The sequence below is a fragment of the Aspergillus fijiensis genome, assembly GCF_003184825.1.
Source record: "Aspergillus fijiensis CBS 313.89 unplaced genomic scaffold BO72scaffold_18, whole genome shotgun sequence".
Classification (NCBI taxonomy): Eukaryota; Fungi; Ascomycota; class Eurotiomycetes; order Eurotiales; family Aspergillaceae; genus Aspergillus; species Aspergillus fijiensis.
The window spans coordinates 391514-409714 of record NW_024468994.1 but is presented as its reverse complement, the minus strand read 5'-3'; the positions used below and the strand labels follow the sequence as shown (position 1 = coordinate 409714).

At 52.0% G+C, this 18201-nt stretch overlaps 5 protein-coding genes across 5 annotated transcripts; 2 read left to right on the top strand and 3 right to left on the bottom strand.

Moving 5' to 3' along the window:
- The first annotated feature begins 133 nt into the window (after positions 1-133).
- Positions 134-2396, top strand: BO72DRAFT_447323 (uncharacterized protein). Its single transcript, XM_040944509.1, has 5 exons — positions 134-317; positions 384-928; positions 1037-1260; positions 1336-2098; positions 2188-2396. The coding sequence occupies exons 2-5, from the start codon at positions 527-529 to the stop codon at positions 2323-2325; spliced, it is 1527 nt and encodes a 508-aa protein (XP_040802281.1). The 5' UTR covers positions 134-317; positions 384-526; the 3' UTR covers positions 2326-2396.
- A 701-nt stretch (positions 2397-3097) lies between these two features.
- Positions 3098-7463, bottom strand: pmcA (putative P-type calcium ATPase; the record flags this gene model as incomplete). Its single annotated transcript, XM_040941195.1, has 2 exons — positions 3098-4387; positions 4443-7463. The coding sequence occupies 2 exons, from the start codon at positions 7461-7463 to the stop codon at positions 3098-3100; spliced, it is 4311 nt and encodes a 1436-aa protein (XP_040802280.1).
- A 4486-nt stretch (positions 7464-11949) lies between these two features.
- On the bottom strand, positions 11950-15692 carry BO72DRAFT_79185 (nucleoporin Nup84/Nup107 family protein). The gene is made up of 6 exons (XM_040950723.1): positions 15481-15692; positions 15143-15404; positions 13037-15091; positions 12654-12987; positions 12474-12598; positions 11950-12410 (listed from the first exon to the last, which is right to left on the bottom strand). Exons 1-6 carry the CDS (start codon positions 15538-15540, stop codon positions 12067-12069), a joined length of 3180 nt encoding a protein of 1059 aa, XP_040802279.1. The 5' UTR covers positions 15541-15692; the 3' UTR covers positions 11950-12066.
- Positions 15693-16056: 364 nt separating this feature from the next.
- On the bottom strand, positions 16057-16798 carry BO72DRAFT_447320 (DUF1903-domain-containing protein). The gene is made up of 4 exons (XM_040944508.1): positions 16599-16798; positions 16472-16522; positions 16406-16418; positions 16057-16349 (listed from the first exon to the last, which is right to left on the bottom strand). Exons 1-4 carry the CDS (start codon positions 16599-16601, stop codon positions 16177-16179), a joined length of 240 nt encoding a protein of 79 aa, XP_040802278.1. The 5' UTR covers positions 16602-16798; the 3' UTR covers positions 16057-16176.
- Positions 16799-17000: 202 nt separating this feature from the next.
- On the top strand, positions 17001-17912 carry BO72DRAFT_447319 (SUMO family protein SMT3). The gene is made up of 2 exons (XM_040944507.1): positions 17001-17461; positions 17654-17912. The coding sequence occupies exons 1-2, from the start codon at positions 17234-17236 to the stop codon at positions 17708-17710; spliced, it is 285 nt and encodes a 94-aa protein (XP_040802277.1). The 5' UTR covers positions 17001-17233; the 3' UTR covers positions 17711-17912.
- Positions 17913-18201: the final 289 nt, after the last annotated feature.

Sequence of the window (18201 nt, the reverse complement as noted above, 5' to 3'; positions counted from 1 at the left end):
AAGGCTGGTGACATTCACACACGCGATGACAATGCGTAGAAAGGGGCTCGAGGCGTCCCCTTTCTCAGGGTTTGGTTCTTCTTCGATGTTCCTCATGGATACCTAACCCCTTCGTCTCCTGAAGAGTATAGAACCGGGGGAGGCGAGCGGGTGTAACGCAACCCTCTGATCAGGCTAAGGAGGGTGAGGACAGGGCCCCAGCTCTAGCGGGAGGGTTGAGGAATGTCGATAGAGAAAGTAGCGCGGACGGGGTTGCACGACCAAGGACAAAGGGTGATGTCAGTCTAGTGACCTGCCCGGGGGTAAGAAAAAAGAAGGTGAAGTTGCACCCGCCTGCTGTGTCTGCCGTTGATCCTGCTTCTGATTGTGGTTTGTCTCCGAAGATCACTTATATACTGGGGTTGGTTCCTAGTTGTACTCGGCTTGTTATTGTTGTTGCGGGAAAAAAAGGCGAAAAGGAAGGCTGTGCGAAAGACGGCATCCCCTTCGCACGCACCAGAGAGACAATCCTCCGAAGCCCACCCCAATGGAACCTGAGATCGAAAAGCAGGGAGCATGTTCGTCCCTGCAGACGAGTGTGACTGTGACACATGACGAGTCCGGAGCCGAAAGACCCTTCCCGGATAAACGCGAGTCGAGATATCAACGATGGACAAGGTGCATCAAAGGGCTCGAGACCCGAGGCATCGAGCCGGTACCGCTGGAGGAACGAATGAAGAACACCAAGTTTACATCGTTTGAGATGTTCCTGACGTGGCTGAGCATGGGGATGGCAATGAATAACACGATCACCGGATCGCTGGGGACGCTGGTCATGAAGCTGAGCTTCACCGATTGTGCGCTATGTGTGATATTCAGCACGCTACTCGGGAGTCTGGCGATTGGCTACATGAGCACTTGGGGCCCGCAAAGTGGAAATCGCACACTGGTATGAGTTACCTCTCGAGCGATGTCAGAAGCATTTCGATATTGCACTGTTTGACAAGCCTCCCCCATCATCAATGCAGCTGACTTACAGCCCCTCTCTTCCTCTTAGATCGTGTCCCGGTTCTTCATGGGGTATTACCCCACCAAAGTATGCTGCGTATTGAATGTGCTTTCATGTTTGGGCACCGGGATGATGAGCGCGACGGTAGGAGGCCAACTACTATCCAAGCTATCCGGCGGGGGTGTATCAGTGATCGTTGGAATCGTCATCGTAGCATTGGCGAGTTGGACGATGGCCACCTTTGGGATGCAGATCTTCCAATACTATGAGAGGTAAGGAATTGACTAATCCCTGACATTTCCGAGTGCCCACCCGACTGACATCCATACTCGCAAACCTCCCCAAAGGTATGCATGGTTCCCACAGCTGATCGTCTTTTCGCTCCTCACCGGGTCGGCCGGCCCTCAGTTCGACTTCGACAGCCCGTCAGTCGGAACGACCACGCAGATCAACGCGAAACGGCTGGCGTTCTTCTCGCTCTGTCTATCGATTCCCCTGTCGTGGGTGCCCGTCGCGGCCGACTATCACGTGTACTACTCGCCGGATATCAAGCGATGGAAGATCTGGACGGTGACGACCATCGGCGCCAGCCTCGCGTTCACCGTGACCCTGCTTCTGGGTGCGGGTCTGGGCAGTGGGGTGGCACACAGTGCCCGGTGGAGGTCGATCTACGACGGCACGCCGGGAAGCCTGCTGATGGCCGGGTACGATCGACTGGGGCCCCTGGGGAGGCTCTGTGCCGTGATCAACGTCCTGACGATCGTCTCCAACAACGCGCCGGCGTCGTACTCGACGGGGATGAATTTCCAGATGCTGGGCAATGTCTGGCGCAAATTCCCGCGCCCCGTCTACACCACCGCCAGCACGTTGGTGTACGCCTCGTGTGCCATTGGCGGTCGAGACTCCCTGTACGACATCTTCCGCAGCGTGATGCCGCTGATCGGATACTGGGCGGTGATCTGGTTCACGATCGTGGTGCAAGAGGACCTCCTCTTCAATCGCGGCCGGGGCTATGACTGGGACGCGTGGAACGATCGACTCAGACTTCCCGTGGGCATTGCGGCCAGTATCGCTTTTCTCGTCGGTTGGATAGGAGCTATTGTTGGCATGGTACCTCACCCTCTCTCTCTCCCCCCCCCCCAGTCCTACCTCTGTGCATGACATTGTGAAGTTCAATGATTGCTGATGACTTTGATCAGGATCAAGCTTATTTTACAGGCCCCGTGGCGGCAGCGATTGCGGAGGGATGCGATTTGGGGATTTGGCTGGGGATGGGCTTTACCGCCTTGGCTTTCCCGCCCTTGAGACTGCTGGAGATCAGGTTCATGGGCCGCTGACCACCTGGTGAGATGTGAGATACGTCGATGGCAGTGGCTTGGTGGATGCCGTCTATGGTGATTACTTCTGGCGGGTTAGTGTGAAAGCAAGTTTATATCTTTCTGTCAATTTCGGTGTGCATAGATTTTGGTGTCGAAAACCCTACAAAGACATACGAATGATGGCCTAAATATGGTGATTTCAACATGAACACCATGAGAACCGTAGTAGATCATCCATCGGATTCTCCCTCGCCCTGCTTGCAAGCAGTAGACATCAAGCAGGGCATATAGACATATCAGTGAGCAGCAAAAGTACACTATGTACAAGGTAAGATAGGCTATCTTTGAAAACTGGAAACACAAAACCAATTAGAATAATCTTGCCCTTTTTGTCGCTCAGGCCGCCGCCCATCCCTATGCGAGAGGAAGGAGTGTCTAACAAACAAACGAAGTGAAAAAGCAGAAACAGCCAATCCCCTTTTGAAAGCACATACGCCGAGACCGAGACACCTTTCCCTGGGATATGATTGGAATTGTGAAGACAACGATGCTATGACACAAACAGGTAAAGCAAGGCTAGAGGGACCTCTGCAGAAAGTACGCAGATTAAGTTCAAGACTGGCAAAACAGCAAAGTTCGGCGTGGGCAAAACAAAGAATCTCGAATGACAACAGGGTATGAGGAAGAGGAAATAAGTATACACAGGCGAGAATGAACCGAGCGTGGAATCATTTGAAGTGAAGTAGGACAACAGAATCTAGTATTGCACAGGCAATATAGCGCGGGACGCTCAGACATGGCTTTGACTGGATTGAGACTGACGTGACGTAGACCGTCGGCTGCGGCTGGATGGCGCACGCTCAGGCGGGACGTGATCAAAATGGGGTAAAAGATCAGGGTTTTGGCTCGGAGGTGTCTTCGAGGGGCCCTTGAAGTTGCCCACGATTTGGTCATCCGCAGCAGTGTCCGGATGAATCTCGATGCCCTGTTGCTTGTCTAGGCCTCCATGGGGGCTGTCGGCCTGAATCCTAAAAGGCTCGCCATCTCCCTGCGTTCGTTCGATTGGGGACCAGCCCGCAATACTACCCGCCACAACACCGGCCATGGCAGCCGCTGGCCCGAATGCTGAATTGGAGCGAGACCGTGTGCGTCGTCTGGATCGTGATTCCGGGGTCGCTGGCATGGGCGGAGTGCTGTCACTATTGTTCTCCACAGGTGTTCCAGGGATCGAGTTCTCTCGAGATCTGGAGGACCGTGATCCGCTTCGCGATCTGGGAAGAAGTTCTTCGGGGTGTTGTAGCTTGTGCTTCAAGTGGCGGAGACGGCCTCCGCGAACAGTCTTAAGGAACTTCAACTGGTCCCGGATCTCCTCTAGAGCAGGATTCCACTCGAAGCGGCGATCCTCGTCAGAGACCCAAAGCTCAGGACCCTTCTTGCGGTGCCAGAAGGTGGGGATAAGCCTGGCAATGAGAGCATCTGGTATCAAGCGAATGATCACACCTACTGGAAGGGAGATGACTCCCAAGACCAGAGACACGCCCCATTGAGGCCCATTGAGCCGCACAACCGAGAAAGCTTGACCACCAACGAAGATAATGAGAATCTGTCCTCCAATGATGATCAATTGAATTCCAATAAACCATGCGTTCTTCAACATTCCTTCGAAAATGTTAAGATTGTTATCGAGACGGCGAGAGTTCCACTGGTTGAAGATCTGCATCCAGACGAATGTGTTGAACACGACCGTTTGCATGTGCGAAGTGTCCTTCTCTGTGTGGTAATGGAAGATCGAATTTCCAGCAAAGTTCAAGACAAGCGTGACGACCAACTGATAGATACTCTGTCCGATGATCATCTTCCACATGGTTGGAGTGATGAGAGGCGCGGACTTTGGCTCGGGCCTGCGATCGAGAACATGAGGAGAAGGCGGATCCGTCGCCAGAGCGAGAGCAGCGAAAGTGTCCATAATGAGGTTGACCCAGAGAAGCTGCACCGCGGTCAAGACCGACTCTTCGTCACCGCTTGCGACAGCAGAGATAAATGTAAGGAGGACCGCTGTCACGTTAACAGTGAGTTGGAACTAGTGACGATTAGCTTCTGCTTGCTATTATTAATAAGTCAAGGGGATACTGTACCTGCAAGAACTTTTTGACAGCATCGTTGACAGTCCTGCCCCAAGCCATAGCCTTGATGATGGAGGTGAAGTTGTCGTCCATCAGAATGATGTCGGAAGCTTCCTTCGCAACCTCAGTACCGGAAATACCCATGGAGAAACCAACATCAGCGGTCTTGAGGGCCTGTGCATCATTGGTACCATCACCAGTCACTGCGACAGTTTCACCAAGCTTCTTAAGCTGAGTCACCAAGATTTTCTTGTCATCGGGACTCGATCGGGCTAGTACTTGCAATCGAGGAATGATCTGGGTCATCTGTCGACTGCTCAATTGACGAAATTTAGGCCCCTCAATGGCGATTCCTCCTGGCGTGAAGATTCCGCACTCTTGAGCGATGGCCTTTGCAGTCGTAATGTTGTCACCAGTCACCATCCGCACGAAAACGCCCGCACGTTGACATTGATGCACCGATTCTGTTACGCCTGGGCGCAACGGGTCCTGGATACCGAAAACGCCTAGTATGACCATATCCTTGAAGACTGAATCAAAGGCAACAAGTGAGCGATCTTCTTCCTGGGTGGCTGCACCCCGCGGAGGCCACTGGTCAAAATCACGATAGACCAAACCAATAGTCCGCAACGAATGAGAGGCATAGTGGTCAATGAGTTTGTCCATGACAGTCCGGTCCTCATCTGACATGAACACTTCAGTAAGATCTTTCCTCGCATCACTAACAATTCTGGTCGCACGGGCCACCAGAATTTCTGATGCGCCCTTGACCAACATCCGATACTTTCCATTCTCCATCTTGATGACCACGGCCATGCACTTACGTCCGGAATCGAAAGGCACCATCTGCACAATAGTCGCGTTGTCCCGTGCTTCACTAACTGAGCCCATTCCTAGGTACGTCCGAGCGAATCCCAAGAGTGCCGTCTCGGTCTTAGAGCCGACAAAGGTTGCGGTACCATCCTGCTCTCCTTCGAATGCCGTTGAGTTGATTGCAATCGATTCGATCAACAAGTCCTTGGCTGGGCCAGAAAGGCTGGAAGAAAATTCCGAGGGAGAGACGGTGGTCACCGGGTCCCGGCCTCGGTCATCGTCCGCACGGAGGGCTGGCCCTGATGATTTATCGCCAAAGCGGAGGTTCTTACCCAGAGTGGCAGCGACAGCAGTCATCTTGTTTTCTGTCAAGGTACCGGTCTTATCGGAGCAGATAGTGGTCGCGTTGCCCATGGTTTCACATGCTCGCAACAATCTTACAAGGTTGTTATCCTTGAGCATTCGAGTAGTAGCGAAGGCAAGCGCAAGAGTAACCGCGAGCGGCAAACCTTCCGGAACAGCAACAACAATTACAGTCACAGCAACAATGAATATCTGCAGGAAAGCCTGACCCTTTTCGGAGGCACCTCCCATGTCTTTCAACTGTGCGAGGAACTTGATGAAAAGAACAATGAATAGGAGCAACCCAGAGGCGAGACCAAGCTTCGCAATGTACTCGGCGAGTACATTCAACTTAGACTGCAGTGGAGTCGTTTGGCCCTCGTCTTGAAGCGACATCATTGTCTTTCCGTACGTCGAATTGACACCAACCGCAGTAACCAGGAATGTTCCCACACCTTCGGAAACCTTGGCACCAGAAACGATGAACGGGTCATGCTTTGAGACGTTGTCGTGTTGCTCGATGGCGCGGTATACATCATCGGCAGACATTTTCCGAAGAACATCCGACTCGCCAGTAGCCGAGGACTCGTCGCATTTGACATTGTGGCCATCGATGAAGATCCCGTCTACTGGAATCATGTCACCGGGTTCTAGATGCATGACATCGCCCACAAGGACATCATGCACCGAGATCTCTGAGGTCTTTCCGGAGCGGATCACCTTGACTAGGCGGTCATCCTTCTTCTTATTCAACTTGACGAACTGACGTTCTTTTTGCCAGTCATTCGCAGCTCCTACAATAACGACAATCAGAATAGCCACGATGATTGCAACGCCTTCAACCCATTGCACTCGGGCCTCTTTGCCGGTGGCTGTCACAGATTGGTAGATGCCCAAAGCAAGGGATATGATGGCAGCTATCGTCAGCAAGATCAGCACCTTGTCATTATATGCGATCCAGGCCAACTCCAAGAAACTTTTGGCCTTCCTTTCCGGGAGTTTATTCGTCCCATAGACGCGGATCCGATCCGTAAACGAACCGTCGGAAGGTTTCGCGGCGTTCGATCCCTCTGATGTGTGATGCTGAGGCGGGGGAGAAGAGGACTTGGGCGTGGCCTGGGTCGTCTGTGAGGCCGTGGCATCTTCAAAGCTCACAACACCGTCCAGTTCGTTCTCGTCTAAGCTTAAGCCACTGCGAGTGTCCGTGCGCAGTCCTTTCTCAATTCCACGAAGCCCGCCGAGAGCATGCAAGGCTCCAAGGCTCTTTGGATTTAAAAGCTTGTTCAACTGGCCAGGTGAGAAGGCGAATTTGTTGTCTTCCACTTCGAACTCAGCTTCCCGGCCTGGGTCGGGCTTCAGGGCATCCTCATCGTTCACAATCGTGTTCTGCGTCAAGTCTGTGTTGGATCCATGCGATGCAGTCGGTGCGTATGTATCTCCTCCATACGAGCTAGACGATTGATTCGAGTCCTGCGACTCCAACGAATTTCCACGAGATCTTGTTCCCGGTACAGCCAGGTAATTCGAATTGGACATGGAATCGGCCATCTTGGACGCGGGAGAGGAAAAGTTATGCGGCGACGTCGGCCGACTTTCGTAGTCTCTGGCTTCGGAGGAGGCAGCCGAGCGAAGGGAGGTAGGCGAGACTCCGCCGTTATTCAGGAGAGCACTGGTGTCATGCGCATCGACATTGTCGGTTGAGATCTGGAGCGAAGGTTGCGGCGGGATGGGCAAGATTTGCACCGGCGGCCGAATCTGTTCGTTTGAGGGGGAGGTCACGGCCGATGTGTCAATGGTGATTGTCGGGGCCCGCTCCCGGCGCAGGGGAGTCGACCCCGACTGCCTGGGATCTTGGCCATCGGGTCCGGAGTCTGGCATGGTCGTCCAGGGGAGGATACGACCGAGGACAGGGTGGGTCTTGGAAGTGTAGAGAACAAGGCAAGAATGGGCAGGGGATAATCGATTAGTGTTGAGTGGAATGCGATCCGGGGAGGAGAGGATGGGTCGAGTGCTGCGGTATCATGTATTTCCGATGCCAGGCATTCAAGGGGACGAATCTCATTCCACGGCGCAAAATGAGACAATTAAGCTCAAGAGTAAATCATGGGATCCAACGGTCGTATAGGATATCCTATGTGGTCTAAGTGAAACGAAGTCTACCGATTGTCGCGCTGTAGCCGCAGGTCTGGTCCCGGTCGTGTATCAACGTCTGCGTTTACCAAACCAGCAATGATCCGAAGTCACCGACTGTAGCGCGCCCGAGAGAATAGTCGAGGAAGCGATTGATGGGGCGGAGGGCAAAGGGAAACAGGCGAACGAGGGCCGTGAGCGCCGGAGGTTGACCAAATTAACAGGAGCAAAGAGCCGGACCCCGTAATGTGTATCAGGAGCGCATTCGAGCGGGAAGATTCTAAAACGACGATTTCAACGCCCAGGCCGTGACAACTTGCTGATAACCGGTGAGATTAAGTCCAAAGCGTCGGTATATCACTGTTTAGTCCAGGCTCGAATTTGATATGGTCTGGTCTGGAGTCCGAAGAGATGGATAGGTGGACTGGGAATAACACCAGGTAGCTCCGCGGGCACACCGGGGTCGGGGGGGAAGGAGGGAAAGAGGCGGGATGAAGGAGGAATGAGGAGGGATTGGAGAGAGAGAGAGGCACGAACAGGAAATGAACAAATGAGGGGATAATTAGGATTGGGTATAAACAGGGCGAACGAAGGCACCACCTGCTGGCAGAAAAGGAAAAGAGGGACGAAGAAAGAGAGAGAGAGAGGGTGGAATTAGAAGGGGATCCAGTCCCTCGGTCAATTACGTCTTTCTTCTTTTTGGTCGGGGGGGAAGGGAAGGGAAGGAAGGAGCAGCAGCAGCAGCAGCAGCAGCTTGGTTCAAGGTGGGTGTTATGCGTCTTGTAATTTAATTTAAGTTACCAGACCCATTACCACTAGTGCTCGGAAAGGTTTAAAAGAACCCTGCACTTGTTGTTCCCAGCAGCCAATCCCAGCTTCGACAGGAAAAGTGAGTCGCCGTCAGCCCCACTCGAGGGTCCACGGATTGGTCCAGATTTCAAGGCCCATCCATGAAACGGTCCGGTCATCTTCTCTTTGCAGATACCATCAATTGAAAGGGAAGTATACAGATTGTGATGAAGATATCTGATAGTGAGCATCAACAGCATCACATAGGAGAACTGTGGAAGTAGCATGTTATCGCTGGAGCCACGAGAGTCCCAATCACGCCTTCTTGCCACCTCTTCAGTAACAAGATAGACGCGCTTGGGCTAACAAGGTAACTAACGATTGTTGCAGAAGCTCCCACCCCGGCCGAGCTGTAACCTCACTCGTCGGTTCCGGTTTGCACTGCCTCACTCGACCTCCTCCCGTCATCGAAGTTTTTTTTTTTTTTTCCTTCTGTCTCCCCTTTTTTTGCCCTTTTCGTCCTTTCGAATTGATTATCTCATGTTATTATCATGGCTGGATCCGTTTCTAGAACTTTGACTTGCATTTTGCTTAATCGAATTAACATCATTTGTTTAATGATGTCTGTCTGGTGTGGTCCATGTGCCAGTGCCGTTGCCAGTTAGGCAGGTGAGGTTAACTTCAACCATAATTACATACACTACTCAATAATGTGTAGTGTTAGTTCAGCATCCATCCGGAAGCAACCATGGAATCATGCTCCATGACAAACGCCCATCGAGCGGAGTACAGTTCTCTCTCTCTATCTACACTGGTCTAGCTAGCACAGTCAATGCTGGATGAGTCGTCCAGCAGGTCACAGCCAGCTTAACCAGGTCCATCCTATCATAACACTCAGTAGCATCACCGCTAGGTACTAGGGTTATTGCCACCTCGCATTCGGCAAGATAGAGCGATCTCGCCTGTCTCACGCCCTCTATCTAGCTCACAACTGCCAAGTGATAATACTGCACTCCGTAGCTTCCATCCATCACCCCTCGCTCCGACTCCGTCAACGACCTTCCGTGCGTGCTGCAGCATAAGTTTCCATGCCATGATGGAGAACGAACCCGGCCACTGATTAACTCCTCCTCCCCCCCCCCCCCCCCAGCCAACCGAATCGAGGCCAGGACCCAGAAAGGGAGGGTCCCCCACCCCGCGCGCATAAAGTCTCTAGATCGAAAGTATAAGAATCATTACCTGCTAGTTGCTACGTACTTCAACGGAAAATCACATATGGTTACGGAGTACTCCGTAGTTAAAACCAACTTCAATCCACTGTACCAATGCTCCATCAATGACGACCGCGACTCGATGCCACCATAGTTCCATGCAACTAATGTAATATCCGTCCGTACCTGCCATGCTGTGACCGGTGGAGACCGGATCCACCTCCATTGCAAGATTGCTACACCCACCCTCGAACTTATTAGACGGGGGAAAGGACGAGGGGAGGAAGACGCCGAAGCACTATCTGCATCCTATCCGTATACTATCTTATTCCTACAACACGCAAAACCACAATACTCAACAACACGTATCCGTTCCTCACCTTGAGACATTCCCGAAACCAAGAGCACCTACAAACTCAACCCCCAGGTCCTGGAAACCCACCCTCCTCTCCCCGGGGCCCTTGCCCTCGAACCCAAAAGAAGGCAAACCCAAGTCCAAAGCTCTCAGGGCCAACGACCCAGATACGGATAGACGGACCTTGGCAGAAGGGGGCGGTGCAAAAGGGAGGGGGACCCATTCCACGTCGTTACGCAACTTCGGGTTCTGGACACCTCACTAGTAGGAGTCTAGTGCACTCATAGTAGAAAGGTAAGGTTGTGACTTCTGGTCTGGGACTCTTGACTTGATTGGCTATGTGACTGGAATCGATTGCCCTGGCTTCAGTTCAGACGGTAGTAGTTCACTTTGGGTTGATGTTCCTGTTCGGCCTATTGACGGCGGCGTGACATCAGCCGATACACATACGTAGACTTTGGAGGAAAGGATATCATGAGGCACATACACATACACAGACATACTCCGTACACATGCCATTACCTTTCTTGAATTCGTTATCTTTTCTTTTATCAATTGCCTACCAATTGTCTAATCAATAGAGGGAGATACATTCTATTCAACGTCGTCAATCGATTGACAACCCCCAACCACCCATCCATTCAGTCCATCCCACAAGTCTCATCTGATATCCATCATCTCCTACGCAGACAAAGCACTCCGACAGGGCGTCTATCCCATACTATACCCGTGGACAACCCTCTCGCCCTGAAACTCAAACCCATCCGATAGTTCTTGTCGTGCCCAGGTACAGCACAGGTACCACCACCCCGTATAACCCAAACAAAGTAAGACAAGTAAGGCACAGGTGCACGTAGACCACTACCCATCCAGACCGTATCACAACACCCAACCACGATAGCACCTAATCCACCCTCTCGTCTAGACATTCCCTTCACCGCAAAAGCATAGCCACAAACAGATGTCGTCAGCTCTCTGCCCTCGCGCGCGCGCGCGTTTGCGCGTGGGTGGGAACCATCGGATCCGTCTCTCAGCTCCTCTTCAGTGGACTTGCCCCCATTCAGATAGGATCATAATATTGGCTGAGTCCTTTTGCCTTGATAACCTTGGATATCTTCCCCATGATAACAAAAAAAGCAAGGAATTCGCGATCTTCCACACAGCCCATAACTACATCCATGACACATCCGGAGTATACGTATACCTTCTCTATGACACAAGTAATCTCCCCCCAAAAAATCTTATCACAAGACAAGAATCCTGATTCCTCACCGCAAAAATAACCGAATAGCCATGGAAGACAGGAGGAGGAGCTATCAATCCATCCAACAAATGATAATCCTCATAAATATCGAAAAGTTAAATCACCCAAGCTAAGTCCAACTAAACTAATGCCACCCTAAATCCCTCTCCCGGGCTTGTGTCCGCGCTTTCACTGCCACAATTGCCCGCACCTGCATATAACGGTAACACATAAACCCCCAAAGTATGTGTAATACAGCTCTCATATCTCGGATTTCCGACGGGTTGGTCGAGCCGACCAGTGACTAGTGCTAGCTGGGCTGTGGGGTGTTTCTGAATCTGCGGTGCGGCTGGCTGGTTAGACTATGTGTACTCTTGGACCCTCAATTATGCGCCACTACGATACGGGATGTGAATCAGTAATTGAGACAAAAGAGGTGTTCTGTATGTATGTGATGGATCCCATTTCCATCCACGCAAAGGCCCGTATTGCATTGAAGTCCCCAGTCAAAGACGCCTGATAATGAGTTCCCTAGACCGCCTTTCAAAGCCCCAGTCTAATCCAGCATACATGCAAACAAAGTACTGCGTCTCAATCGCAGAAACATACAAACGATGACCGAGACAGACAGGGCGTAAATGGGAAAATAAAAGCAAAGAGAAGGCTAATGTACATACATGCATCATGCCGATCCGTCGTGAATCTCTTGTGTCATATTACAACAGTAAGTACACGTCTGAGCCCGGGTGTAGTTCACTGCGCCATGCCGTCGTCGAGCTCCTCTCCCTCAACCGTCTCCACGTTCCAAAGCCCCAACGATTCGCCTCCCGGTACCTTCACCCCGGGCTTGGCTCGGGTGTTCACCATGGCTTTACTAGACAGCGCCAGCGCAACCACCAGCTCTTGCATACGACGCGAGGCCACAAAGGTCTGCGTCAGTAGCCTGTTCTCCGAGACCTGGATCGCGAGGTTCATGCACTGCACGAGGATCTCGCTGTTGAGGACTCGAGCCGAGAAGAAGAGCGCATTGTGGTAGTTGAGGAATACCTCAGGAATGTACATGTTTCGGATTTCTTCCAACTCTGCTTGCTCGGATTCTGAGGGGTTTAGTAAATTAGTCGGGCATGATCTCTCATTCATAGGCGAGGGCTGATGCTTACCCGTCTCAGCACCGACTAGCCAATCCCTGAGCATCCAGTCGACAGGGTCACTGGCTTCGGCTAATGCAGCCTGGACTTTCTCTCGAAGATCTTTGATAGTGCCAGAGTCCCGGTTTTGCCTAGCCCTATTGTCTAGTGAGCATTGTTTCTTTTGCATGACGAACAAGCGCCGGGACTTACGTTTCGAAATTCTCCAAAGCAAGCGAAAACTTCTCGAGGCCGTCGAACGCCATGATCAAGGTTTCCAAATCACGCATAGTTTGGGATTGTTGCAGCAGGAGGCCTGTGTCACCCGCAACTGGGTTGCCGTTTGTCTTGGAGCGGCTCCGTTTGTGAGGAGAAGTGAACAGTATGCTTTTGATAGGACTGGAGGGCTCTGAGGCAGAGAAGTCCCGTTCGGGGTACATAGCGCGTTTAAGTATTATCGCCAAATCGAACCCAAAGGACTCTCGGGAGATGTCGGAAAGGTTCATGCGTCTGCTCAGCTCTCTCGCAGCGGCCAGGTTTCCGGTTCCTGCGATTTTGTTAGCATGGTGGACGAAATATTGAGACAACGGACGTACTGTAGTATCTCTGGTACACCTGGGATCCCAGCTGACAGATCTTGCCCCATTGTCCGTCAACAAAACGAAGCCACTCCAGGCTTCGAATCACTCGTTCATCTACGTCGGAGATCTCTGTTCCAATGAGATCGTGCCTTGGGATAGCCAATTCGCGGTCGCCATCCTTCCGTGTTACAACCTTGGAGGTAAACTTCATTGTCCTTGAATGGTCGATGGCGGAAGTCCTGTGGCTGATATACTCCCACTGGGTCTCCAAGATTTCTTCAACGTCAAGTCCATGTTTTTCCATGAGTTGGACGAGGAGCTTCCGTTCTCTAGGGTCAACAACCTCAATCATGACGCGCGCCAGAATGATACGCTTATAATGAGTGGGCAGGAGAGAGTCATATAGAGGGATAAGATCAACGAGACCAGCGTCCTCCAGGTTGGCAATATACCCGATGATGTTGACAGACGTATGGTCAAAGAACGTGGTATCCGACCGTACCATTCCGAGACGTCGGGTAACAATGAGTAAGTGAGTTGCAATTCGTAAGGCGTCGCGGTCCGTCGCAGTAATGAGGAGACTATCCTGCACCGACATATGTAGCATCTCAGGAACCAGAGATGACCCGTCCGATGGATTGTTCGCAACCTGAGAGACGGCGTGGGCCAGTGACAAGAAGAACTTGTCATACCCTCGAGACAGTATGGCTGCCTGGATGGTGCGGTATGGGTTGCGCGCCTCAAAGCCGACGCGGTCGTGATCCCGGGTGAACTCTATGAACTTCTTCACTTCATCGTGACCTGCCGGCTCCGCAACGTAGGGCACTTGCGCAGTGGGCGAGTGACTTAGCTTCCGCTGGAGCTGTTTGCAGAAGCCTTGGTAACGGGAGAGTACGGCACGGTTGAAATAGACGTAGAGGAAGTCATCCCAGCTTTGACAGATCTTGAAAGCGGCCTCAGTCTCGCCACAAAGTAACGAGAAAACAGCCCGCTCATAGTCTTCAATCTTTGGGTTCCGCGCTAGAGCAATGCAAGCAGCACTCCAAGTCTCCTGGGACCGCCAATTCATCAAGCGCGTGTGTCCATCGTCAACGGGTGTGCGTCCTTTGTGAGTCTCTACGTCAACACTGGAACCGCAGATACTGACCGCTCTCCAGGGCTCCAGCCTCTCCGCAGACCACTCCCGGATCTTTGACCAACTCTCACCCTGTCTGAGCATCTTCCAGAGTGTCATCCAGGTAGCGCGCTCGTAGTATTGATCCTGTTTCTGGAGATTCTGCTTCTGTCTCGTGATCGCATCGGGATCCAACTGAGTAACCAAGGGTTCGGCGTCTTCTGACTTGAGCAAAGAGGCGGTGATTCCGGGGTCGTTAGGCTCAAGTGGCTGAGGCCAGGCTCGCAGTCGTTTGTGTCCCTTGATCGTCTCCTTTGTATAGAGCCAGCCGAAGGACCAAGAGCCCTGACCCCGCTGAGCTTGTGTCTCCAGTTCCGAAATGAGATCGTCAATATCCTGCGAGGAGTTTTTGGCGGTGTACTCGAGCCATTTCAGGATCACTACACATTCCACCGCGTACGCGTCCGAATCGAGGAATTGCTCCCAAACTTCGCGGTCAGTTGAGTAGCGGTGCAAGTTCTGGAAAGCAGTTGCTTGTCTCTCTTCGGATTTGGCTATGCGGTGAGGGTTGGCGATAGTGATGAGGTTGCAGAAAAGCTGCCATGTGCTTTCCTCGAGCTGCAGTCGTTGGACTTCTTCTTGTGCCTTGGCGTCCATTGGCCCATTGGCCCGGTTGGCGCCAAATCCCAGCTTCGCGCGTTTCAAAGTATGGTCTTTCTGTATATCCTGGATCGTGCCACGCGCCAGCTCTTGGTAGCTTCTCACCAGCTGGTAGGCAGCTTTGTAGTCCTCGAGCTCACCAGACCGGTTCCCCTGCTGTTTGAAACGATCCAACTTCTCGGCGAAGGCTTCGATCTGACGCGTCACGCGGTCCGCCGTGCGACGAAGAGGGTGTAGAGCTTCTTGTGCGCCTGCTGAAGTGAAGAGGTCCGGGGTAGCGGCAGCGGCCAAACCATCTAGCATACGATTAGCAACTTCCCCGTCATGAGAGGTTGTATCCGTCGTACTTTGTTCGGTGGGAGGGGGACTCAGGTCCAGGGGCGATTCACTGCGATTCGAATCCTCAGCGGAGTCGTTGTCTGGGCTGTCCTCTTCGTCGCCGTAGTCGTCTTCCTCTTCCTCTTCATCCTCTTCGTCCTCCTCCTCCTCATCCTCCTCATCTTCCATATCCCCTTCGTCGTCATTAGTTTCGATATCCTCTGCCTCCTCCATGGGCTCGTCATCACTATCATCAATCTCGATGACATCGGTATTGTTTGGCGCTTGTTGCTGGTGCTGAATAATGGACGCAACGTCAGCGCACCGGCTGGACGGCCGTGTCAACAGAATCGCAGGGAACACTTACATTGATGGAGGTAAAGCCGGCCGGGGCGCCCGGGCCAGCCACCGTAGTCAGGGGAGCCATGAGCGCAACCGAAGGAATTGAAAAGTAGCGCTTGATGCGACCCTGGATCAAAAGACGTGATGGGGGAGGAGAGATGGGGGGGAGAGGAATGGCGCGGGATAGGCGTTAAGCACCCAGGCAGGGTTTAAGGAAGAACTGGAACTTCAGTGAACTTGCACCTTCTTTCCTTCTCTTGCTCGGCTTGGCCGTGTTTTGGGGCCGTTCAGCCACTAGGCCCAACCAGGTCTAGCGCGGCCACATCCGCGCATTGAAATATCGTGGATTTTTTTCCTTCCCTTCTTCTTTTTCTTTTTTTCTTCAACAAATGTCATATAGGCAGTCATTAGAGTCTCGGGGCGAGAGTTTTCAATATTCGTCCAGGTCAATCGGCCTCTTTGCGTGCTCACGATTGTCTTAGAGGGAGTTGCAGTTCTTACAACTAGCCTAGCTCTTCACTTATATGAGAGCTCAGACTGCAAAGGAATTGCTACATTCAGCTTTCGAATTTCGACCCGGAATCTTCGCACAACTCTACAGTAGTATTTGGGTCAATGGTCTTTGGCCTCGTGTTTCGATATCTGCAACGCTCGGTGTGGTAATATATACATATCTATCTACACAGCAACACAAAGCAACCGTTAGGAGCTCGCGTTCAAGCTAGGATTCCTGGCCTCGTTGCTTCATCCTCAGTCGCAGAAGACTGGGCTTGGGACAGCTCGGGGTTTTCGCTTCTTCGCCTTGCTCCTTGTAGAACGAATTGCAGCATTCGTAGAGGGCATTGATTTGCGACTGGCACTTCTCTTCCTGGTACGAGTTCTTGGTCAGACAAGCTGTCAGGGCTCAGTCAGTGATGTTGTCGCTGGGATCAGGGCTCAGGTGAAGTCACCTTGAATGGCACACTGCAGGGTGTCAACGGATATGTTTCTAACATGATGCTGAAAGACAAACTTACTGCTCGTGGATGGCAGGGGGGGTCATATGCTAGATCCTCTTTTAGTCCGCCCTGGTCAACTGTCAATCGATTATGTTCAAGGCTGAGAGACGAGAGATGTCCAACGGAGCAATGCGGTCTTGCTTACCATGACGCAATGATATATAACTAGTTATTGAGTAGCAGTAAAATGCAAATGCAGGCTGGAATTTACAACCGGACAGAGCAGGAGAGACTGAGGCAATTGCAACTAATCATGCACAAAGCAACAAAGCAGAGATAAAGAAAAAGCGACGATTGGGTGAAGGAGTGAAGAGGAAAGCGATGTCATTCACTGCGCCAGCCTGGTAGTTATTGTACAGTCAAGCAGCAAGCAGCCTATAGTTAAGCCTCCAAGGTGTTACTGCGGCCGATTGGACCTGCGCCGCAAAAATAGATTCTCCGTCAGTCATCACCGGTGGGGGAGGGAAGAGGGTTGCTTCTGCCATCGCCGCCAACCTATTAACCCCGATCTATTTCTCTCCACTTCAGCGCTCCCTCCTCCCTCTGTCACTTTCTCACTCCTCCAACGATCTTGATCCTGACTTCTCCCCGTCACCCTCATCTCTCTACAGAAAACTCATCAACCACAAGAAGTAAGAAACCCTTCCTCCTACACTTGTCTCTCCTCGTTGTCCCATCTTCCAACCCCGGAGCAATCCACAGTCAAATGCGACAGGAACCCCTCTGCAGCGCTGACTTTCTACCTTGCCACCTACAGATCACAACCAATCCACAAACAAGATGGCCGACGCGAACGCCTCGCCCGCCGGCGGTGACGCCCCGGCTCCCGTCGAGCACCTGAACATCAAAGTCACCGACAACAACAACGAGGTCTTCTTCAAGATCAAGCGGTCAACCCAGCTGAAGAAGTTGATGGATGCGTTCTGCGAGCGTCAGGGTAAACAGCCTTCGACCGTTCGTTTCCTGTTCGATGGTACCCGTGTGCGTCCTGAGGATACGCCAGACACTGTACGTACACTGCCCTCTTGCCCCTCATCATTATCATCCTTAGCGCCACCTCCGGTGGTGCTCAGCGTTTGCGGTTGTCTTGCCCCCTTCACCTGCAAGCACCTCCCCCTCCAAAACGGCACCCCCCCACCGCTTCGACCCTCATACACAAGCAAATAGACATCCGACTAACATCTCCCTCTTCCGCAACAGCTCGAAATGGCCGATGGAGACACCCTTGAAGTCCACCAGGAACAGATCGGTGGTTAAATAGAGAAAACTTCTTGTTCTTCTTCTTATCCCGATGAATTAATGACGAATATGGTCTTTTTCTTCCCTTACATACATCTTCCTCCAATCAACATTTAGCCAGTCATGCTTTTCCGCCTTCAATACTTCTTTCATCCACATTCTTCTATACGCCTTCTTTCTTAAATGTGTCGCATTTGGAAGGAGGTACAATCAAAAAAAAAACCGGGCGCAAATTGGTGTTTTCAGCACGGTGTGGGGGACCCTTTCGAACCCACTTCAGCGCGGAGCTTTTTTTCTTTCAAGGGGATAAGGGAGTCTTAAACTGAGTCGGGAGTGGGGGTTCTTTTGGGAAATGTCATCTTATTTTACACACATGAGCTTGGCCGAGAGAATAGAAAGGATTTATGAGCGCGTGGATGCCTTTCGTCTGAATCCTCCAGGATGATGGACTACAGCTTGCGTTGGTCTCATTTTTTAGTATGCATCTGTATCTCGGAGGATGACTCCGT

Coding starts and splice junctions, on each gene's coding strand:
- BO72DRAFT_447323 (XM_040944509.1), top strand. CDS start 527: ATGGAACCTGAGATCGAAAAGCAGGGAGCATGTTCGTCCCTGCAGACG. Junction 1,261..1,335: donor ATCTTCCAATACTATGAGAG/GTAAGGAATTGA, acceptor ACCTCCCCAAAG/GTATGCATGGTTCCCACAGC. Junction 2,099..2,187: donor TAGGAGCTATTGTTGGCATG/GTACCTCACCCT, acceptor GACTTTGATCAG/GATCAAGCTTATTTTACAGG.
- BO72DRAFT_79185 (XM_040950723.1), bottom strand. CDS start 15,540: ATGGCTCCCCTGACTACGGTGGCTGGCCCGGGCGCCCCGGCCGGCTTT. Junction 15,405..15,480: donor CCGGCTTTACCTCCATCAAT/GTAAGTGTTCCC, acceptor ATTCAGCACCAG/CAACAAGCGCCAAACAATAC. Junction 12,988..13,036: donor GGTGTACCAGAGATACTACA/GTACGTCCGTTG, acceptor ACAAAATCGCAG/GAACCGGAAACCTGGCCGCT.
- BO72DRAFT_447319 (XM_040944507.1), top strand. CDS start 17,234: ATGGCCGACGCGAACGCCTCGCCCGCCGGCGGTGACGCCCCGGCTCCC. Junction 17,462..17,653: donor CTGAGGATACGCCAGACACT/GTACGTACACTG, acceptor CTTCCGCAACAG/CTCGAAATGGCCGATGGAGA.